Raw genomic sequence first — 24391 nt, 5'->3', positions numbered from 1 at the left:
ACTTGTAAAGCAGTCTGATTTGAGAGCTAAATAATAACATCAGGGGCCCAGGGACTTTGGGTTCATTAACATATTTTGCAAGAGGCAGAAATAATGGTTGTTGCTTTCTTCCCAATCAAAGCCTTTCAGAGCATATTTATCCCTGCTGCAGTTCTGCTGTGAAGTGCTGTGGGGGATGTGTATATTCCTTAGCAGCAGCAGAAGCAGCATCTCCTACATATAGACAGTTTGAGATATTTAAAACATGAAAACAGAGATTATGTAAAATCTTAGTTCATGAATCTTAGATTTAGCAAGGATTTTCTAGAAGCTCTGGATTCACTAGTGCAACAGCAGCTACCCCCTGTAATTGCCACTCTTCCTTCCTTCCCCACTGTCCCCTCATTTGATTTAATTTATATTAAATAACATTCTACTTAGAAAATGGTACGGACAAAATCTATAAATATGACTTTTGGGTAAATTAATAAACATAATTTTTACATAGACAATTGGATTTCCTGATTCATTTGCATTTTCTTAAATACTACACAATTGATTGATTTTGTGTGGTTTTGTCTTTGTACTTTGCAGGTATTTTCAACTTAATATATCACTTCTGCATACTGATGTGTTTTAACTCACTGAAACCTAAAAACTTTGCCAGTGTGTATAGCTGTATTCACAGAGTAATTAATTCAGTATTTATGTGTCTTTTATGCAGGTTTTTTGCATGTAATTTCTCCCTAATAATAATTTTCAAGTTGTCTTTGACTCATGGTTGAGTTCCACCATTTAGTGGCTCTGAGATAAGAGCTTTTTTATTTTAGGCAGTAATTCATCTCAGTGAAGGTAGATCAGCAGGCTGACCTAAATGCAAGTGGTGAAGATAACCCTTCCTCTGTATTTATATGCAGTTTAGTGGTCTTGCTTTGGACTGCATTTAGTCTGGCCCCTTGCCCTTGAACAAAATATCCCCATCATGCATATGTTTTAAAGCTGTCCAGAGGACTGAAATAATGGAGTGCATTTGAGGCATGCTTGGAGCACATCTTGATGCACCTACAGAGTGTAGGTCTCTGTTTTATTTCAGAAAGAATCTGTTTCTTGCATGCTCTGTGGAGAGAATGAGTGTGCAGTTGGTGGAGATGATTGGAAAATTCATTTTCAAATCTTGTTACAGATCATAACCAGACTGGCTGGGTAGACAGAGCCCATAAGTTATGCAAGTATTCCTGGTCATTTCAGTGGAAATGACTCAGATGAGTATGGGTTACTCAGTGTAATAGCTGCATGGCCTGACCTTTTCTCTCTCTTTCTCTCTCTCTCTCTCTCTCCTTTTTTAAAGAATCATAAACAAGGCATATTCCTATAATTTGTTCTTAATTATACTTCATTGTAATTAAATCAATAATAAACAAGCATGACATCAGTAAAGGTATTAATGAGATAATGGCTTCTCTTCTGGCAGGCAAGTGTTTAATTTGCACAGTACAGACAGAAAATGACCTATCAGTATGTATTTGGGCTACACAGTGATGGAAGTTGCACACAAGGCTTTCCCCTTCTCAGCCAGGTCACACTGGCTTGGCACACTGACAGGCAAATGGGGAATCCTGGTTCTGTTGCTTTTGCACTGTGCTCTCGGGGACTCCTGCAAGCAGAGAGGCTGTTTGCATTGTTTTCATGTGGCCCTGTGTCCATACAGCCACCCTGTGACCCTCAGATGGCTGGTTCCTATTAGACCCCAAAGAGCTGCCTTTAGGAACTCATTTGGGCCAAGTGAAACCACGAGCTGAAAGGCTCAGGAGCTGGGACAACTTGGATTTCTACTGCAAGTTTGGAAAGAGCTGCCAGTTAGAAAACAGACTTCCATTTATTTTTTCTGATGACCAGAGCGACATAGGGAAAGAAAAGCAGTTAACTTTTCCTAAACAATATTCCTTCTTGCAGGACTCTGCCTCGTGCTTTTCTTGCTGAAAGTAATAGCATAATTACCATTAAATTAAAAGGGATGGAGAGGAGGCTTTCATCCCCTTCAGGAATGTAGAGCAAAGTGAAGCTTCTGATGCCAGCATTTAACCTCCCAACTTCAACTGCCACTTTGGAGTGCTGGAGCAGGTCCTCCCTGTTTAAGGAAGGGAGCAGCTCTCCATTTGTAGATGAACAAAGAGGGATGGCTGCTTTCTTGCCTGTTTGTTTTAATTACTTTCAAGTGCCTATTCTGATCTCTTTCTTCAGTTTTACAATATTAAAGTCTACAGTATGAAGCTCAATACTTCCTGAGAGAAAGAGCTTTAATTCTAACTCACAATAATAAGAGTGGTAAGAACAATAGATTTTAATAAAGTCAAGGGTTTGGATTATCTGTTATTTCCATCTGCCTTGCAGCCAGGGCATCCCTTTTTTGCAAACCACCACACTGAGAAGTTTGGCTTTGCTGCATTTACCTTTGATTTCACAAATGGTTGACATGTTTTCCTTCAAAGCAGTAGTTTGCCAGTTTAGTAAGTAGGACCATCATAGTTTCAGTTGTAATTTCCCCTTCCATGGGTCTTTAACTTAACTTCCTTCATTTTCTGTACATGGATCACTTTAGAGGAGGAGTTAAAGCTGTCCTGGTTTTCCAGGTGCAATTGTAACTTTTCTGACTTAGGATCTGTTACCATGCAGTTTCAGTGTCCACAGCAGAATCACAAGTACCTGCCAAAGAGAATAAACTGTTAAGAAATGAAAGCATCTACACCCTTGTCAGTGGCCTTGTGGCCAATATTGAAAGCAAGATTGTGTCTTTATTGTAACTAAAGTTAAACTTTTACGGTTTAGTAAAGGTTATCCCAGGATCTATAATTGTGTGCTGACTGACATAAAAAATCTGAGCCAGATTTTCCAGAGATGACATATTCCTCTCTATATATTTGTTATATAATGATAGGACTTCATGTTGCTATTCCAAAAGATTTAATCTGTCTGATTTAATCTGGTTCTTGTTCTCTCTGGGCTGGACAGACTACATGGGTTCAAGCCCCGAGCACTGCAACAATACAGCAGAATATGGGCTGAAGCTGCATGCAGCCTGTACAGTGAGGTTTCTGCTCCTTATACAGTCAAAACTGTTTGTGGCCTCACCTTGCCTTGTTTTAAGGCTCATCCAAAGGGTGCTGTATCTCTAAATATAAGAAGTCAGGATACAGTTTGATTTCTATGTGAAAATTTTGGGAGTAGAAAAGAAATTTTTTGTGGAAAAGAAACTGAGTCAGTCAAAAAATATCTGAGAGGAGAACTGTGTGAGATTTTAAAGTACAGCCTCCTTCATTGTATTCTAAATTTCAATTTATCTGCAAAATTACAATTACACTAGAGAAAAACAAACTTTGTATTTATAACCAAAACCAGAGGCAAGCATAGAGCCAAAAAAAAAAAAAAAACCCAAAACAAAAACACAAAAACAAACAAACCCCAAAAAAATACCGAAGCCCCCCAAAAAATCAAACCAGAAATACAACCAAAATAAAACACCTCAACACTGACTTGCAAAGTCGTAGTTGTGCTGGTAAGAGAGATTGAGAAAACTTTGGTTTACCAGGAGATTAAAGACAGTCCTATCTCCTAAAACATAACTCATGCCAATGCTTGCAACTCTTTGAGGAACTTCTTTGTTGTGAGGAAAGACATTGGATTGAAGTCTCCAGCATACACAGAGTGACTTTTACAGCTGGGAGAACTCCCATGCCCACAGATGTGATTTGGAAATATTCAGTTTCAGTGGGATGAGTGTTTCAGGGATTTGGTTGTTTAAAATTATGTGAGGTTCACTTTCCAAATTTGATTGCAATAAATGCTTTGAAATCAAATATTGTTTTTTATTTGCCTTTAGAAACCAACGAAATTTCCTACCAACAAAACCTGATAAAGATAAGAAGGAAGTTTAAGAGATGAGCAATGACATTATGATTGCAGGCTACTTTATGCATGAAAGCCATTGCTTAGTTCTTAAATGTAAACAGCAGATTATCAACCAGATCCCATTAATTTGTTGATGACAGTTGTTTTTCTTTATTGTGGATTTGTGTTTCAAAATTTTAATTTACAACCTAATTACTAATCTAATATTAGCATTCTGAAGATGACATTAAAAAGTTAATTGAACTTAAATCTAGTTGAGGTGAATTCAACACCTGAGTCTGCAGACAACCCTTAAGAAATAACTCTGGTCCTGTTCATTCCTTAGGGCTGTGTCAGCTCTGACTGGTAAAGACTCTACTTTTGGTATGAGTACCTTAGCCAAAATACCTCAATAATAAGCTGATAATGCACAAGTGTACTCCTTTTCTTAGGTTCAAAAGCCACTGCTACTCTCTAATCAGTTTCTGAAACCTTGATATTTTCTTCTGCATCTCCTATCTTCACTGGCTAAACTTTTACTTCACCTCTTCAAAGTGTCTATAAATGTGAAGTGTAGTGATAAGTGTGTACACAGAAAAGAAAAGCAGGTCTTGTTCCCACTCCAATCAAGCATGCATTGCTATGTTTTTCTTTTTAAAAATATACATCATGTATCAAAACTTCACCAGTACATCGGCAGTAAACTGGCCAGAGTATTTGGCTGTGTCCTGAGGAGGGGTAGATAGAGCCTGGATCCTAAATTGTTTGAAATACATCCTGCTGAGTTTGGTCTGCAGAGCTCATTTGCTTCGTTGAAGTCAGCTGTTTGTGCTTAATTAATGTATTTGGAACTAGAGAGGATGTTATTGCTGCAAGGGTAACCTCAATGACTGTGCTTACACTACTCCTTTTCAGACAGTGTATGGTGTGAGCAGGATCCAGCTCACTGGGGAGTAACCCTTGAGTTTATCCATCCACACAAATATTCTGATCCTGCCCCTGTCCCACAGAGGCTGTGGGACTGGATGCTCCTGCAGCAGAAATCTGAACATATTGGGAATGTACAGTGACATAGTGGGCTTGTGAGAAAACTCCTCTGTCGTTTCAGAGCATCCTGGGAGAAGGGTGTAGGGTCCTGAGTGGGCTGTGCTGGTGGAGCAAAGCCTCACTGTGAGCCCAGAGCTGTAATTTTGGAAAAAACAGGCCTTGTGTGTACCCAAAATTTATGCTGGCTCAACTAATCGAAATTAAACCATGGCTGTATAAATACTGGAGTATTTATACAGGGATGGGATTTTGGTAAGGATAATGCTGTAATTCTAACATAACTGACAAGGCTAAAGAACCCATCTACCCATCCTCATTTGGTCAGGACTGTGCTCAGGGACAAGATCTGCCCTGCACTGGTTATCAAAGCTCCAATGAAGCAAGATTAATATGTCAGTCTGGTTATGTCATGGGAGGGGTGAAAGGAGAGTATGGGCAGATGTGTTCTTGCAGGGACTGGACAGGGATAGTTCAGCCAGAGGCAGGAGGGCCTTTGTCAAGGGTACTGACTTCATAGCAGTGCCCTCTCCACCTGAGACAAGTGGGAAATATTCTCTGGCCACCTTTGGAATTTCAAGTGTGAAATAATCTCCAGCCATCCTTGGTATTTCAGGAGTGGTTTACAGATCTGAAGTGGGGTCACAGTGCAGCCAGCCCCAGTACAAGTTCTCCTGGAATCTTATTTAAGCAAAATTTTCCACAGAAAATTTTGTTTTTGTAACATCAAATACAATTTTATGGAAACCAATTAAAAATAATTAGTTAATTTCAAATATTCTCCTCCTGCCTCTTCTTCTTGATTCCCTTCCACCAACTTTGTTCAGTTTGTAGAATAATTTTTTTTCTCTCATGCAGTAGTTTAATACTTTGTACTCCTCTACCTGGAAGACCTTGACAACAGTTCTAGCTTTGGAGCTTCAGTCACACAGGCATTAAACAAATGACAGGGATAGAGCTTATCCTGTTCAACTGTAAATCTTTAATCTGACTTTAGAGAGCAAGTGCTACACACAGTACAACGTGGAACTGGGACAGTTCATCATGCCCAGAAAAGAACCAGCAGGTTATTCCCACGGGCACAGGTTTTGTTTTGTTCCTGTGGTCCTGTTATTGAGATGTGTGTGCACACAACAAAACCCCACTTTCTCCTGCACACGTCCATTAAGCCAGTGCACAGTGTTAGGCTCAGATGGGACAGCATTTCCATATGGAGCATTTCATCATTTCATTTAAGGGACTCTTTTTCTCCTAAGAATTTCATTTTTAGGAGATGTTGGTTGTTAAAAAGGCACACCACGCAGAGTTGTTGAGGTGCTTGGTTAAGTAGGTTTACTGCAGTCTAAGTAAAGCAAGGAATTGGTTCACATGGTGGTAAAGTATTGTGCAGTTTTAATTTTAACTTGAGATGGTAAAATGAAGGTTACCAGTTTCAAGAGATATGAGCATCTGGTTTGTTTTTAATTATCAAAGCAGTTGAAAGAAATATGACAAGTATTCATGAATTTAGTTCAGCATAATTACTCATTGTTGGGTTAGAACTTCTGTTCCTGTGGCTTCTGGAGCTGTGTGTTGCAATCTGTATCATTTCATTAATGTGGTATCCTAGTGAGCATGTTTCCTATTTTGCTCCCATGGGTGAGATTTAGAGGTATGATGGAGCACTGTTTTGACTTCTCACAGGATGAGCTGGATGAACTTCGGGCTGAAATGGAAGAAATGCGTGACAGCTATTTAGAGGAAGATGTTTACCAGCTGCAGGAGCTCCGGCGAGAGCTGGACCGGGCGAACAAGAATTGCCGCATTCTGCAATATCGTCTCAGGAAAGCAGAACAGAAAAGCTTGAAAGTTGCACAAACAGGCCATGTGGATGGAGAGCTCATTAGGAGCCTGGAACAAGATTTAAAGGTGGGTTGTGAGATTCATAATCACAGCAAAAGAGAGCAGACTGTGATGTGGCTCTCTGCAATGGAAGTGAGGGTGACACATGAAACAAGCAGTAGTTCTCCAAATGTCACAACCAATTTCCTTCTGCTGTGGTGGAGAGCAAATATTCTGCTCATTGCCATAAAAAGATGTGTCTGTGAGTAAAAAAACATGTGTTCAGATTCAAAATGAAAGAAATAAAGTCAAATTACATTTCTGCATTTGAAAGATTTAAAGGGTCTTGATTTACTGGTTTTACTGAAAACCTTAGCTTTGCAATACTGTGTAAACAAAACCTGATATGCCTTTTCCAGTTCATGCTGTTTCCTTCCTTTTCACTTCTTGCTTATGCAAAGTAACTGGAAAAAAAATAGTCTAAATCGCATTTCTTGGTGTCTAGTGAGTTACTTGTAACAGGAACAGAGTGTTATAATATTTTTGCAGGGCAGATAGAGAATCAGCATGCTGATTCCCTACAAACACAAATACCTGTCAAAATTGTATTCATACTGAAGCAGTTTTTGTATCTTTCAGAAATGCTTCCATCAAGACCAAGTAAAGCTTTATGTAGACATGATGTTATCTAGCTTTACTCATCTTTCTTCATATTGCTATCTTGTAGCTGTTTTTAGAATATCTTCTGTAGGGAGGACTGCTTCTAACTAGAATTATTAAGAATATTGTACTTATAAATGCAAAACATAAAACCTTCTGAAAGCAGAATGATTTGTTGTCAGCAGTGGAAATGAGAGTAACATATCAAGTCATCAAACCTTTTAAAATGTCAGATCTAATTTTTTCTTTTATGATGAAAACCAAATTATAACCTTATAACAATAGCAATGATACATTACTCTGTAAAGATCTTGTACCTAGATTTCAATGAAAGAGATACTGAGTGTTTTTATTACTGACTGCTTGTAATTCCACAATTCCTCATGTTGTATGATGAATCACCTTAACAAATGTTTTTGGAGTAAATATCTATTCTTGTTAGGCTGGACTCAGAAAACCTAAGCTAGTATATATTTCTTTGCTTTCATATCACTGTTGCCTAGTTGTGATTTCTGCTAGAGCAGCAAGTTTGTGTGGCTTTGATCGATAGCCCATCAGATTTACAGCACAATTCCTTTTCTTTGGCTTTATCTGTGTGATGTGCTGGGACTTTGATGGGCAGCTTTGGTGCCTGCTTGTTTCCTCCTGCTGTTCATGACATTGCCTTAGCATAATGTGGAGAGGGAGCTGGAGCTGGGTAATCAAATATATTTTCATTCTGGATTCCTTTATTAGAAATGAATATTCATTTTGGTACTTGGAAGGCTTGGAGTGTTCCATCAACAGTGTCATAATTGAATTAAAAATCTCTTGGCTATCTCAGGCTGTGATATGCTTCTTACTGTAGGAGACATACCGTAGCTGTTGCTCCTCATGGATGGTCCTCATGGATTTGTGCTCTTTTGACCAGGTAGCCAAAGATGTTTCTGTCAGACTGCACCATGAGCTGGAGAGCGTGGAGGAGAAGCGAGTTAAAGCAGAAGATGAAAATGAAGTCCTTCGGCAGCAAATCATTGAGGTGGAAGTATCCAAGCAGACGCTGCAAAATGAGCTGGACAAGTTAAAAGAGGTAAGCAACTGTCAGAAAAGCCATGCAGAGCAGTATTGCATGGGTTAGAATGGAAATTTGGCATGCAGGTGTCTTAGACTAATTCTTACATGAAGTGCTTGCTGATATTGCTTGTACAATTGCCCCAAAGGTCTCCTTTGTTGTATGTCCCAGATACGTCATCGGTAATTTAGAATCAATAGAGATGTAGATGAGTGATGCTCCACTTTTTGTCCGGGGCTTCTCACGGGGCTTCTGTGCCATTTTAAACTGTCTCCTTAAGAACTCTCTTCCTGCTGGAGCAAAACTCTTTCTGATTTGACTCCAGCTAGCTCTGGCTGTTCTTTACACAGACTGGGACTTCCACCTACTTGAAAGTCAAATGAAGTGTGCATGACTTGTCCCTGAGAGCAGGGCTCAGATAGGCAAGCCGCTGGTTTGGCTGGTACTCCTCAGTGGTGGTGGTGGAGCCATCAGCATGAGCTGGGCAGCCGGAATGTGGTCTGTAATGTATAAATAACATTGCACTTCAGGCACAGAAATGCTGTCTCTTGAGAAAAGGGATCATTTCAACTGGCGCTGACACACAGTCATACTGGGTGAAGTGATGATCCTTGGAAGCAAGTGAGCTGAGGAGCAGGGGACTGTAAAGGGAAGCCAAATACTAAGAACAGCTCTTTGCTGGAGCCTACATCCCAATCTGCAGTGGTATTTCTGTTCCCTTAACAGTACAGCAGATTGGCAGTTCACAGCCCCTGCTCTGTTTTAAACCAGATTGAGATAGAGCATTTAAAAGTAATGAGGTAAGACATTTATCCTCTGAGCTCTGGTCAGATTTAGAGAGCTGGTGCAATTATGTGTTATTTTAATCTTTCCAACATTACTTGTGAGTCAACTGGCACAAAGCCTGGCTCAGTTTTATAAGGACAGCCCTTATTTAATTTCTCTGTGCGTTTTGAGTTATGAGTAGCCCAGTTCAGGGGTTTTGGAGTGTTTGTACCTAACAGAGCAGATCATCAGCTGGTACACATATCAGTGTTGCTTAGATTACTTGTGAACCTGACACAAAATATAAAGTCTGCATGATGTTTTAGCTATTCTTCTCCTTTCTCAATGTTTTTGTGAATGCTGTTCTAAGTGGACATGATACAGTGGACGTGTTACAGGCTCTGCAGTCTCTGCTCTGTAAAAAAATGCCATCTCATCAACAGTACCTAATTTATTGTTTGTTGTAGATTAACATGCAGGTCCACTGGGTACTGCTTGATAGTCTTGGGGTTCAAGCAGAAACTAAATTGTGGGTGAGAAGCGAGGGAAAAATGGTCCAGCAGTGCTGAAGGCTCAAGCTCTAACCAGGCCGAATTTACCTTGCTACTTAGATTGCAGCAGCCCAGCTGTGCTGGGAAGTGCTGCTAAGTCAGCTGTCTCTCTGCTGGATTGCAAGATGAGGTGAATGCACCCTTACTTTGTATGCATTCCTTGCCAGTAAGAGGCAAAAGCTGGAGGGGAGCTAGGGAAAGGGAGAGATAGCAGGTAGAATGATGGGATGTATTCACGCTGATCTGGAGATAAAGCTGGGCATAAGAGGGATCATGAGATGTAGTAGTAGTAGTAGTAGTAGAAGAAGAGATAGTCTGGTTTTGCAAGCCATGAGTTGTGGTTTCTCTGGCAGTCACAATTTCACAAGGTCACTGGAGGTGAGAAGACAAGGTTGGAGTCCTTTGCAGGTCGCACAAGGACAGATGAGCCAAAAGCTGGAGAAACACAGCTACGCATGTGTCAGATAAGTGTGTTTGCAGTGTTGTTGACATTGCTAAAAAAAAAAAAAATATTCTTCACTCAAGATGTGTTCAAATAACTACCAGAAGTGGTGCCTCCTTAGGAACATTTAATGTGTGCAAAGAATGTATTATAGGCATGCCAGTGGAAAGCTAGTGCTTTATATATCAGGATAAAAGTGACCCCAAAGCCATGTAGCTTCTTCCCAATCCATCCTGACTCTGCATCTTGTCTCTATCTAAGGGCCAACAGTTACAAGGATCATTTTCCTATCTGGTCCTGGAGCGTTGCCTGAGACCCAGTTAGACAGTATTCACCCTCTGATATAGCTTCCTGCAACCATATGCTCATTCTCTGCAATATCTTTGACTATTCTCTATCACTGGATTAACAGAAAGGTTTTCTCCCATCTATGTTCATATTTATTGCTTAATTCAGTGCTCGCCCAGCTTTGGCGTGCCGTGCAATTCCCTCGGCTCCCATTTCTCACTGCAGTAGATGGCATATATGTTGATTAACTTTAATGTATTTTGCATGCTGAAATACCTTTAGGAATTGTACATGTCTCTGAAAGCACTCTTTCTTCAACGCCACCTTTGGTGTTTATCATAATCTTTTGAAGAATTTCTAACATTTATCATGTTTAGTGCTGGTTTTGGGGTTTTTTTTGCACCAATACCTGTTTTGATCTCCTGTGATATTTTCAATAGGACTACTTAGGTATATGGGCATGTTCTATTCAAATAAAAATTTTATTTCCTTAAGAAAGAAGCAGTACAGTTTTAACTGGCAATTTTTTTTGCCTCCTACTGACCATGTAATTTCAAGTTGTTTTATTAAGTACATATGAGAGGGACTTTCCTCTCTTGTCACTAAATAATATTTCTCAGTGTGTCTTATTGTGAAAATAATCCTTCACAGTCCTCTCCTCTCCTCTCCTCTCCTCTCCTCTCCTCTCCTCTCCTCTCCTCTCCTCTCCTCTCCTCTCCTCTCCTCTCCTCTCCTCTCCGAACCTCTCCGAACCTCTCCGAACCTCTCCTCTCCTCTCCGAACCTCTCCGAACCTCTCCGAACCTCTCCTCTCCGAACCTCTCCTCTCCGAACCTCTCCGAACCTCTCCGAACCTCTCCTCTCCTCTCCGAACCTCTCCGAACCTCTCCGAACCTCTCCTCTCCGAACCTCTCCTCTCCGAACCTCTCCTCTCCTCTCCGAACCTCTCCTCTCCTCTCCGAACCTCTCCGAACCTCTTCGAACCTCTCCAAACCTATCCGAACCTCTCCGAACCTCTCCAAACCTCCCCTCCCCTCCCCTCTCCTATCCGAACCTCCCCTCCCCTCCCCTCCCCTCCTCTCCCCTCCCCTCCCCTTCCCTCCCCTCCCTGTGAATTGCTACTAACTTCCCCCCTAGTCCCAGGTGCTTCTGGATTCCCATTCCATGACACAGTTTCTTTTGCATAATCAAAACAGCATCTAGGCCCTTGTTCTGTTCTAGTATCTGCCAAATGCTCCCCATCAAAAAAATATTCTGATTTTCACTGATTGTATCATTAAGGAGCTCTCAGATAACTGGTGAGTCACTTGCAGGTTTTTAGGATGCCACCTCCTTCTTTCCTTTTGTCTTTTTCTTTTTTTCATAAATGTGCTCCATCCCGCCAGCCTTTTGCTGCATTTCCTGTGTTTTCAGCTAAGATATGAGTTGATAAGGATATTTAATGAATGCCTGTGAATTTTGTCCAATTCCAATGTCTTCCAGTTAGACATCATTCTTTTCTGAATGTCTTCATCAGTATCCTGGCACTCACTTTGCTTACTCATGCCACTGTACTTCCTTTTTTGCTTTCAGTTCTCTTAGTCAAAAGATAATATAGTTCTTTCCCTTCCCATAATACTTCCTAAATTTTTCAGATTTTATTCGTTTATCACTGTTCATCATCTGCTACTCTTGCCTGAAATACTGTCACTGATTCTTTTGAAGATACTTCTTTCACAGGCTAAAAATGTTTTCTCGCTGAATGCTTTTTAACTTTACTGACGGTAGCAAGGTTTTTTTGTGTCAGTCTTCTCTATCTGCTGAAGCACTGTGGTTAGTTGATTTTTCCCATGATTACACTCACCTACTTTTTCAGTTTTCATTTCTCAAATCTTCCCTTTCTGTCCTTTTTACTGTGAACATTTCAACCGGTTTTGCAGCACCCTCTGATACATTTTTCTGTGGCATTCTCCATCAGAGCTGCAGAGTTTTCCTACTGCTGTGAACACTTCTTTGTAGCATATCCTGGGATGTTTGAGAGAACAGTCCCTTCTAGGAATTTGCAAGGATTTTCTCTGACTTAACAAAGCTGCTTCCTCCTTACAGCTTTGGAAGCAAAGGCAGTGTGCCCTCACAGATTTGATAAGAACACATATCCCTGCCAAGGCTTGCTTGCTTTTTCCTCGTGTTGTCTGGGTTATTAACATTGCCATTTGAGTCAGCAGGCTGCCAGGACAGAAAAAAAATGACTCCATCACTAACAAATTACCTCAGCAACATCCCTGCAGCTGTCATTTCCCCCTTCCTAATATCCTAATGCACCTCATGAGAAATATCGATGTGTATTAAGAATTTTTCTCAATCAATCAACCAGAAAGCATTCAGAACAGTTTTTTTCCAAAGTTTCCTTTCCTTTGCTGCAGCGCAAAGCCCTTACCAATTCTCTTCTGAGCATCTGCAAATCAGAACTTTTCTCAAAGGCTTGACAATAGCAAGTGGATTTTCTTTGAGAACTCAACATCTCCACTCGACATCTAATTCACCCCAAACTTCATTTCTTTGGAGCCACCAGGGCATCTTTAAGGAACTTCTTCCTTATACTTTCCCAGGAAAGATACTTCACAAAAGGATGATCTATTTTTATTCTAAGTGTAAACAACAAGGAAATCATGCTTGGCAAATGTTGGGTGTCTTTATGTACAGCAATCACTAATTCCCCTGCCAGCAGTACCTTTCAGAGCAATCCTGTCTCTGAAAGCTCCATACCTGGGGAAGAGCAAACCATTTTTGCTGCTTATTGAAGAAAAGCACTGAGATGGCATGGGACCAGCTCCCGGGTCCCCTGAGGAGAATGAGTTGGTTGCTTGTTTGCAGCTGCTAGATGTGTATTTTCCTGTGTCCTTTGTCTGGGTTTGGCGTGGTGAGCCAGGGTGGTGGATGAGGCAGAGCTGTGGCAGCACTGACACTGCTGGGGATGGGCAGCCCCATCAGAGCAGACAAAGAGAGGGGAGGAATAAGGTCAGGGGCAGCAGCTGCTGGGAGATTTGGTGTGAGTACTGTGAAATGGGCTAGCAAGAAGTGAATGAGAATTGTGTAACTGGGAGGAAAGGGGTTCACTGGGAAGAAATTGACTGATTGTGTTGGCCGTATTGAGCAGGTGACAGTCTTTCTTATGGCCACTGAAAGCAGAAGGAGCAGAGGGGGAGCAACCAGAGGTGTTCCTTTCTGTCTTGCAAGGACCTCTGCTGTAGCAGCAGTCTCGCATGCGACGCTGAAGTTTTCTTGGCCAGCTCCTAACTTCACTTGAAATGCTTCAAACCCTTCAGGTTGCTGGGACTATCAGAGATGCAGATGCTGTTCCCTGGGCATCTTCACTCAGAAAACCACTTCCAGGTGACAGAGGGCCATGGCTGCAGCTCAAGTTCAGCAGTGTTTTTACAAATAAGTAGAGGCAAAAGGCAAGAAATCCTATTTCCATTCATTTCTGCTTAAGGAAAGAAGTACAGGTCCTCTGGCCCATAGTAATGCCTCCAACATGTCTCTTCAGGACACAGGCTGAGATGAGAACCAGCACCTACTGTAAATGGGCTTTCCCAGGTCACCTGTGGGCTTTTTAGGACAGTGACTTCTATAAATTCTCTTTCATCCAAGAGCTTTTCTTGCTTTGGATGGTGTAATGCCTAAGCTTATTCTCTGCTCCTCCCCTGCAGCACCTTATTTTTGAGGCACTGTTCAAGAACTGCTGCGTGTAACAGTCAAAGCAAATTTTCCATTAAATATTTGCATAACAGAGTGAAAGCCTACATTCAGAACCTCATAAAAATGGTAGAAATGCACAAGATAAGTTGAAAAGTCTTTCAGACATATTATTTTGAGACAAGTTTTGCTCCAAAGTGCAAGTGCAATACTCTGTTTAACATCAATAGAAGTGGAGTGCATTTTGCTCACAGAAGAATTACCTCTATAAGTATAACATAGCAAATGAAATCTGGAGGCTGCTGTGTGTGAAATCTGGAGCTGAGTGTGACAGTGATTTTCATTGCCACGAACCTTGTGAGTAGGGCAAAACTCATGCTGCTACACATGTGTGTAAACTGTGATTATCTCAAGCTGAAATCAGATTTCCCTCTTTTTTGCTCTGATATAAATACAGATCTGGTGCAAAGTGGTACACAAGTGCTAAGGAAATTATTTTTGGTGAAAACACACTTGTTTGCATAAAACATTACCCCATGTTTTCATTAGCTAGGAATTTATACATATTTATTAAAGTGGCACATAATGTTTTTCAGACATTTTTCAAAGGAGATTTACTCACAGAAGTAGGGATATACTGTGAAAATTCCTTGATTTTTGTAATACATTACCTTTTTTAGCTATCAGTGAGTTTACCTGAAGGGAAATTTATGAGAAACAGGACAGGATTCAAGTAACACTAAAAGGACGAAGCAAGAACAATATATTGACTCAATAACCCTGTTTAGAATTTAGTGCTTGTGACAGTTTTAAGGAATAAAGTCCTATGCAATAATCATAACTAAACCCATTAACTGAATGAAAGTTTTACTGCAGAACCATTTTGTCTCCAATATCTTTTTTTTTTCACTGTGATAAATAATAAATTGGTACCTACCAACAGTGAATGATTTATACTTGTTATGGCATTTCAGGAACTGTAGAGAGAGTGAAATGTTCTGCTCCTTCTTAGGAGGAGGCCATGCATGGGAATGGATCTCTCTGGACTCAAAAAAACACAGTAGTTAGGAAGCAAACTCAGTAGCATGATTTTTTTTTTTTTAAGTTATTGCATTATACATCTTCTAATGCACTGTCCACATTTATTTTTAGAAATTTAAAAATATTTTTAAACCAAAGGACCTCTCACATTTTCCAAATATTTTGTGCCACTCTCTTATGTTATAAATGCCCTCCCTGAGCTGTATCTGCATCTGAAATTAAGATTTATGATTTAGCAAATAAGTTGCCACCAAGCTCTGATTTGTCTTTGTTCTCTAGTTATTTGCTATTTGTCCAGACTGGCCAGCAATCATCTGACATTACTTCCAAATCCTATTATAATTTTTGAAGTGAGTGATTTTGAGATAAAGTAACAGTGATTCTGTTGATCAGATCCAGAGATCTGTCTCCTGCAAAATCTCTTCTCTTCTGTTACTCAGCCTGAGTTTCTCATTCCAGGCAAGGGCTTCTGCTGACTCACCTCCTTCATTACTCCCAAATACTTAAAAGAACCACAACTGGCCTTTGCATATGGAGAAATTATGTTTAGGTGATGGCATTTACAGCAGGAAAAATGACCTTCCATAGCTGCATGACTGTCTAGATACCGGTTACTTATAAGGAAACCTTCTCTGTATGATAAAATAAATTTCTCTGTGCTCCATTGATAATTAATTTTTCTTACTACATAGCAGAAGTCTTTTAGTAACTTTTTCAATAGCAGAGGCTGGCATGGAAAAGTTCAAATAGTGTATCAGTCTCCCCATCCTCCACCCAGTTACCAAAAATAATCCTGCTGTCACATGGGCTTCAGCAGTGACAGTGCAAACAAACTGTAGTCCCTGTGACATTTTCATTTGAAAAATACCTTCTTTTCTTTTCATTCCTTCTCTTAATATATCCTAACATAATTAAAGGTTTTCTTCAGCAAGCCTTTGCAAAATATTGGTAGAAAATCCTTCAAGTGCTGTTCTGGGGGGAAAAATAAGTGCACGCTCTCCATATTCTAAATCGTGTTTCAATTGGGGCATAGGTCCTTGGTGAAGACAGTACCCTTTGTTTTCCTTGCCAAGGTGTGGACAAGACTTTGTTTCAGGAGAAGCAAACTGTCACAGCATGCTGCTGTTTCTGTGAACAGAAGCTGTGATTTAAAGCTGGAGTATCCACAGCTAAATGCATGCTGAAGTTGATTAGGCATATCCCTTGCCATTCCACTCTCCGGTGAAACTAAATCAGATCAGCAACCATCTGACAACTGTTCCTGTGGGAAGTGTCATGCGGTGTTTGGGGTGGAGGTGGATACCAGGGCATTGTAGTTTCAGAGATATCTCGTGCCCTGCCCTCCCTGCTTTCCTCCCAGGGCTCAGAGGACCCAGCACAGATCCCAAGTGAATGCAGCCTTGTGCAAATCAGGGAGTTCCAGCTGAAGGAGAAATGGTGTGCAAACCTGTAAAGAAGCTCCCTTCATTTGGTGCTCAGTGCAGAGCTGGCATCAGTGGGCAGCTCAGTGCCACCACTCCTGGGAGGCACAGCTTCCCTGCCCTTTGGCTGGCTCCAGGTGAGTGGGTGCCAACTGTTTTCCTCTCACATCACCGGTAATTTCATCCCAGCATCTGGAGCGCTGGGTAGCAGGATGGAAAAGAGGGAGAGACAGTCTGTCAGGGTGAGAAGAGCAGCTTTGTGAGATGCATAGATTCTAAACAAATTTTGCAGATTGCCTGTAGTTTTTGTCGTGATGATGCTGCACTTAGGAATATGTGTCACACCGGGGCATTGTCATCCATGGGGACGGTATTTTCCGGAAATGCTTAGCAAGGTGAAAAAAAGTCAGAGCTATTGATTTTTGTCCTTCTTTGAAAGGGTTGCTTGATTGTTTTTCTTCTGAAATTAATTATTTAGACTTGCTTCTCTAGCTCTATTTTTAAAAGGAGAACGTAACTTATTGCAGAGATAACTTATGAATTATTAACATTGCACTACTCAAGCTGTCAGAGGATGAATGAGGGGCAGAGATCTGACTGTCTTGGCAAGTTTTCCATTGCCACATGCCACAGCACTGGACTTTCCTCCTTCTCCATGCCTGGCACTGTGCAGGTAAGCCTGGCTCTACTGCTCAAAGCCTTGCTGGCTGAAAGGCAGCCCAGCTCGGCAGAGTGCCACACATTGCCTGGATCTGTCAAGAAGTTCTCCATTCCTCTGAAAGGGAAAAATGGAGTCAGCTGGTGCAAGTAGGTCAGGAAAAGGGTTTAGTGGTAAAGAGGTGGAATTACGCAGTTGTGGCTCTTCAAGCAATTTCTAATCAGCACGTTTTGCTGCTCTTGGTAAATAACCTGCTTCTTTGGGCCACAGATGAGGATATTTTCACCTATCTTGCTCTTTTTGCAAACCCAGTCCATGCTAAAGCCATGGTGTGTGCAGTATTTCAGGCTCTTTCTCATCCCTACAGGAGTGATCCCCACACCCCCATTGGTTTTGCCAGCAGTTATCTCAGCTGGGACCTTGCTGCAAGGTTAGGATGTTTTTTCACCCTGTTCCTATACTCAACCTGTTGAAAAATACCTGATGAGGAGACAGTATCTGTTCTGTGGGAGGAGGCATGGCAAAGCCTTCACTTGATTTGGGTTTGGATTTGATGTGACTTGATCTGAGAAAGTCTGAATTTTCTTTAAGTGCCCACCATGGTGGTTCATTCATTTTAGAAAAATGACACAGTCTGCCCTTAATGGGTACACGACTTGGGATTTCTCTGTTTCCTTTTCTCTTTACTGTGTATTTTGTCACAAGATGGAAGCTCTAGCCGAAATGAATACAAAAATTACAAGATATTCGTACCCAAATTTTAGGTCTTGCACCATCAATAGTAGCCAGAGCTGGGGAGGGTAAGCTGTGCTGATATTTAGGGACATCAGCATAATGCCTACGTGGGCAGAAGAAGCACAACGATCCATCTGAGACTGACAGATGTACGTATTGGTCTATTTAGGGCCTCTTTCTCAGGGATCACTCCAAAATAGTTACAGTCCAATCTCTTCAGCGTGCTCTTGCCTCAGTCAGCTGTGCCAAGAGAAAGTGGGTCTTGTGCAGAGATTGGTGAAGGCAGCTCACCTCATTGTTGCTGCATGAGGAGTTCAGGATAAATTCCCATCCTGAGTTCTGTGGTGTTAAATAAAAAAAGACTTTGAAGGGATGGAGGAGAGAATAAAGCTATTAAATGATATGATAAAACAGTTCTAAAGCAGATGCAAATCTGCAAACCTTTTAATTGTTTTCCTTGTTAATGTTTTTAATATATTTTTTTATTAAAAATAATTAGGGATTTGTTTTCTTCTTTCAGTTATCAAGAATCTGGTCCGTCATAGAATAGAGGGATCTTTAAATGTCAACTAGTCCAACCCACATTCAATAAACAGGGACATCTTCAACTAGATCAGGTTGTTCAGAGCCCCAGTCTGATCTTGAATGTTTCTAGGAATGGGGCATCTACCACCTCTGTGGGTGTCCTGGTTTAGGGCAAATTTGGGAGGAAACCTCCAAATGGGGTCCCTCTAGAAAGCAAACTCGAGCAGCCCCTCCCCCCCACCAGTTTGGGAAAGAGTTCCTTGGAGAAAATGCACAGGTTATCATTTTTGCAGGTTATAAACTGGGCTAACCCTTCCCTTGCCCACTTATGGAATCAGTGGAAGACCATCAGGATGCTCAGGCAGGACTTGCTCTTGGTGAAGCCGTGCTGGATATCTCAAATCACTTCCCTGTCCTCTGTGTGCCCTAGCATAGCTTCTGGGTGGATCTGTTCCATGGTCTTCCCAGGCACACAGGTGAGGCTGACAGGTTGGTCATTCCCAAAGTCCTCCTTTCTATAGGAATCCTTCTGCTTTTCCATTGCACGCTCATGTGTCTTTTATGATTAATTTACAAATTTGTTGATTATTCCCAAACCAGAAGTTGTAGTGCATACAGCCAAAGGTATCATAAACTATGGGCAATTATAGGGGAAGGTTCCCACAACAGCTTGGGGAGGAACTGAAATGTAGGCCCTACATAACTTATAAGGATGTGAAAGGGTGGGAATCACTTGTTGGATTGGTGGTTTTAATACACTGTTGACCATTGTATTAAAACCACCAATTGTTGTACCTTGACCATCATGAATTAAAATTACAGAATGATAGTTACTATGTTCTCCGCTGTGGCGGTGATCTGTCAGGGTATGTGACCACAGTTTCTGAATTACCTTCACAAGAGAAAGGAAAAAGAAATTAGGGTTGGTTTCCTTAAAAAAGGAAAAAAAAATCCCTCTTGGTGTCCTCCATCCCCTCCAATGGCAAACAGATCAGCTTTGCTCTCTCTCCTTCTACAGGGTCCTCCTTGGTGGGATTCTCTCACCTTCTGTTCCTTCCTTTTCTTCTTCACCTTAGGTTTTTCCTCAGCATTTTTCAGATACAGATGTTAAGTTGAACACAAAATTCTCCAGTATGTGCAAACCAGCCCTCGAGGTTAGGGGCAGCTGAGATGTGCAGGACTGCAGACACACCTTGGGACAGCAGTCTCTGCTGCTGAGGGCTGAGCTACACTGTTTGGAAAGTTACTTCACAGCTGCTGCCAAAAGCTGCTCCCCTAGGTCAGGACTTCAGGCAAGGAAAAAAAATCTTTAAACAGGAAGCTTTTTCTGCTATTTGTGGCTCCACCTGCTCCCAATCTCCCCGAAAATACTGTGAGAACATTCCCGTGGTGGGATAACTTGTCCACTTCCATTCTGGGCCTGACTGTATTGAGTGCAAAAAACAAAATGAAATGGAAAACAATATGTCAGTGAATATTAAAGGCAGGGTGGTTTTTATCCTACAGTGTTGATTTCACTCTGGGGTGAAGTTTTACATCTGTTCAGTTTTGTTTGAATGAATAGTCCACCAGTTCACACAGCCATAGAGGAGACTGTAAGTTAAATAACACAAATTCAGAGATGTCTCTTGCTTCTCTTGGACACAACTCTTACAAAAATAACCATATGTAAGAAATTGTGTATTCTTTTGGGGGGAGAATGTAAAAAATAGAAAGAGTTCTTGTGGTTCTGCACAGAAAGATGAGCCATTGGCACTCCTGCAGCTGCCTTTCATTGAACATGGTTTTGTGCTCTCAGGCTGTTGGGAAAAACAGAAACATTGCATGAATTGCTGTCCTTCTGAGCTGGCATGAATAAACACCGTGGACAACTTCAGCATTGTTGCTTCTGTGCTACAAGATGATCAGGAGAAAATTTGACAGTAATTTTCTTAGTCAAAAGGAAGGAAGAGGGAGCCTTTGGGGGTTGAGCAATTTGGATATGGACATTTCACACATGCTTTGTGTCTTCACGGATGCTTTCCTTAAAAGGAGGAGGAAGAGGAAGGATTTGGACACAATATACCACAGGTATCCACGATGTAACGCTCCACAAGAAGTACCACACCTCTTCAAAGAATCTGGTATTGAAAGAAAGGTCTTTGTAATGCTACTACATGATTTTTCACTGTGAATACAATTCAAGAGAGAGGGAAAAAAGAAAGCTTTCCTGAAGGCTTCAGTTTCCTCAAGCAACCAGCATGTAATTCTCAGTGTATAAAGAGTGACAGTGCTTTCCAAGGATTCGCTAAAACCAGTTACTAATAAAGGCATTTTCACAACTAAACCTGACAGTCTGTTAACTGGTTTTAAATGGGGGTGTTGATCGGATCCTGGCACCTTTACTCTGGGTCATCAGCCAGCACAACTGAAGGAGACAAGAGCACTAATTAAATGCACAGATTCTTGTCATGTTATAATCTGGGCTTTAAAATCTAAGCCATCTTTTCTTCCCTTTCCTGGTCTACAACTGATTTAGTTTCTTACTTGGACCCTCTAGCTCTTGCTCTGAGGTCCTGGAGATGGGTTTTTCTTGGCAGCTCAGTGAGGAGAAGGGGAAGAATATGAGATTTCCTCTTGGGCATTCAGGAGACGAAATAGTTTGGATAAATCGCCCACCACCAAAGGCTCATTTTACTTCTGTTTCACATGAAGACCTGCTGGGTGAGGAGGATGTGGCAGTAACCACTTGGAGCCTTATGATGGGGAATGAGGAACAGAAAGCCTTGGGATAATGTTGATTTAGCTTTAATTTTCTATTCAGGGGCTTCTTGTGTTGCAAGAATCTGCTGCTCATACCTGATTATCCATAATCAAGACATTTCAAACAAAGCCATTAACAGAAATATTTCTAGTCTACCTCTGAAATTCATAACAAAGGTTCAAAACCTTAAACCAGATTGGCAGGTTGACATTTCCAAGAATTGTTTTTGCCATGTAAAACTGCTAGCATAAAAGAGACTAGGCATCATTAAGGATTTATTGAGCTTCTATTTTCTCCGTTAAAGTACTGACTATTATTTTCAAATGGAAGATGTACCACAATGAAATCATTAGTGACTGTGCTGCATTTAGGGATTTTTTTGACAGCACTCCTAACTATTATAGCCAGGAAGTCAGCCTCTCCCAGTATGACATGGATAGCAGTGACAACTTATCTTTTCCTCTGTCACAGGAGATGGAGAATTTGACCAGAAGTGAGCAGATATCAAAATGTAATAATAATTATAGCTACCTGTGCTTCTTTTTTTTTTTTTTTTTTAACCTCATGGGGTAATAACTTTGGCTTTTTACTTTGTTTTCATTTTTTAATTAGAATTATTTTTTTTAATCATGGCTGAATGTGTGTTACAAATACAGCCTTGGGGAGTGAGACAATGAAACAAAAAGTAAAATATCCCATTACTGCCCAGGTAGGGAAAAATATGTCCATGTTAAGCTTTCTAGGAGTTTAGCATTCAGTTCATAGGAATTTTTAAATATGGGAGAAGCTGATGACAATTCTTACATATTTAAAAGGGAATTGGACCTTGAGAGGAATCAAAGCTCTGATTTCTGCATGTAGTTTTGAAAGAGAAGCTGGCTATGTGGTGAGGCCAAGTCAAGCCTTCACAGGTAACAGTGGCTATCTCCAGAGGCAAACTTCCAGGCAAATGGATTTTTTTCTGTCTCAAATCATTCTTGCAGACCTAATTAATCCTTTAGACTAATACGTATACATCAAAGCACCCAATATTTTGGTTTGATGTCCTCCAGCAAACAAGTGCCTGAGGTTTAATGAAGTGTTTTGGATACAGCCAAATAAAATTTGAAGGCTTCAGTGTCTTGCAACTGTGGATACTCTCAAAAGTTAGCTAAAAAACCTTTTGATTGGAGTCTTATGGTGCAGTGCCTACTCCTGCCCACAGGGTGTAGGATCCAGCAACCACGCTGTCCCTTTCCCCTTATGTGGTAGCATTTTGTCAGCTCCAGACTGTCAGTTCAGCACTGTGGCAGCAGGTAATGAACTAAAGTCTCAACTAGGTGAAGCTGAGAAGTTAAAAGTTTAAAAGGTATTTCTGTTCTTGCAAATGGTGTTTGAAGCAGCATCTGGGGCTTGCTGTTTGGTCAATCAAAGCTTCAACGTAAATCTGTTTAGTTTACCTTTTGATTGCCAGCGCTGAAATCTCAGCATGGAATGAGGTTTGTTTGTAAACAGCAGTAACAAAAATGATCTGCTGACAGACTTGGCATGGGTTGGCTGCTCTCTGTTATCATAAGCAGAGGTAGCCTCTTGCAGCTGCACATCTGAGGGCACCAGCCAACCCACCAGCTTCTGCCTTTTGTAGGGGATAATTCGTTCATCTTCCAGGAGGAATGGAAAAGAACATGTCTCCTTTCCTTTCTTTGCCAAGCTACATCTACAAATATTCCTCCTGCAGAGCAGTCACCTGATCTGCTGTGCACTTGGGGCAGCTGCTTGCCTACTTACAGATACACCAGCTGCAGGTAGCTGTCTCTCTTCTGCTCTTCTTTGGAGCATTTGCTGGATGAGGGACACTGGAGCTAAAGACTCAAAGTGGAATTTCACCTGTGGCAGTGAAAGTATCTCTTAATTCTCAGGGGATTTAATAGTTATCTGAGATTGTGTGCATGCTCTGTATTTTGTCTCACAATTGTCAGCAGAGTTTTCATGAAAGAGAAGCAGAAGGAGGAAGGAAATTATAATGCCCAAATTTTTAGAGAGTGATGGTACAAAGGCTAGGATTGTGGAAAGAGAACAGCTCTTTCAGACATCAAGCATGATAAATTGCTTCAGCATAATGATGCTCATCAGAAGCAAGTGAGTAGCAGAAAAAGAATGTCATTTCAATTATGCCGTAAATTCACTTTTGGCTGGCACAAACAGCTATCAGAGGGCCGACAGAATTTCCTTTCTAACCTTAATGAAATACAAGCACTCTGATTTTAATTTGCAATTGGGGTTTCTTTGGTGCAGCAGAGGTTGGAAAACACTGTCCCTCTTTTTTTATTTTGCATGAAGTCCATTTGCTTGGAAGTATTCCTCTGTTTGTCTTGTTAATTCCCTGGTTTTTTACCATGTGAATTTCCTGTGATGATCTCATTATGTTTACAGCATTTCTTGCAGTGTTGTAAACAGTGACTGATGCCTTGTTTTCGTGTTTGGGCGTGGCAGGGAGTAGCCACATGCAAACTGCAGGTGAGCCACATCCAGGGAGCCCTATCTAATGTCAGCCTGGGACTCGTTTCAGGCAAGGCAGATTCGCTGCTAATGCCATCGAGCTTGAGAACTGTTTCCACTGAATTCCAGGGGGATTTAAACAGTAGTGAGGAAATATAAATAAAGAAAAGACTATGCTAAAATTTAATTTAAAATATTACTGGTTACTATTACAGATACAAGAAAGAAAACCGTCCTTGACAAAAAAAATCATGAATGTGCACTGCTGTTGTATATGCAAGGATTTTGAGTAATCTTAAACAAATTTTTAGCCAATATAACTGCTTCAAGTTAGTAACTTTTCCATAATCACAAAAATGAAAAGAGTTAGTAGCCCCTTCATAATCACAAAAATTAAAAGAAGACATTTCAGAGTATTTACTGACATTTAGTAATGTGTTTGGGGCCATCTAAATGTTTTTAGCCTGAGACCCTCACTGTAATTTCAGAAAATTACATCATGGAGTTATTTTATCTGTGTGATTTACTCCAGGTCTACTGATGGGAGAAAGCAAGGTACAGGATAGTTTAAAACATATACTACCTTTTGTCTGTTTATTCCTGATCTCTTGAGTAGGATTGGCCATTGGG

General features: G+C 40.9%; 1 protein-coding gene across 8 annotated transcripts in view; it reads left to right on the top strand.

The window, feature by feature from the left end:
- MTCL1 (microtubule crosslinking factor 1) overlaps positions 1 to 24391 on the top strand; it is a 101817-nt gene that overhangs the window by 4888 nt on the left and 72538 nt on the right. For all 8 annotated transcript variants that reach the window (XM_059858260.1, XM_059858300.1, XM_059858293.1 and 5 more), the window contains exons 2-3: positions 6592 to 6816; positions 8300 to 8458. In XM_059858260.1, the coding sequence (XP_059714243.1) occupies positions 6619 to 6816; positions 8300 to 8458 (357 nt within the window). In that variant the 5' untranslated portion in view covers positions 6592 to 6618. The remainder of the gene's footprint in view (positions 1 to 6591; positions 6817 to 8299; positions 8459 to 24391) is intronic.

This window comes from Haemorhous mexicanus, chromosome 1, assembly GCF_027477595.1.
Source record: "Haemorhous mexicanus isolate bHaeMex1 chromosome 1, bHaeMex1.pri, whole genome shotgun sequence".
Taxonomy (NCBI): domain Eukaryota; kingdom Metazoa; phylum Chordata; class Aves; order Passeriformes; family Fringillidae; genus Haemorhous; species Haemorhous mexicanus.
Note: the sequence above shows the minus strand (reverse complement) of the source record. Positions and strands in the feature narration are given on the sequence as shown.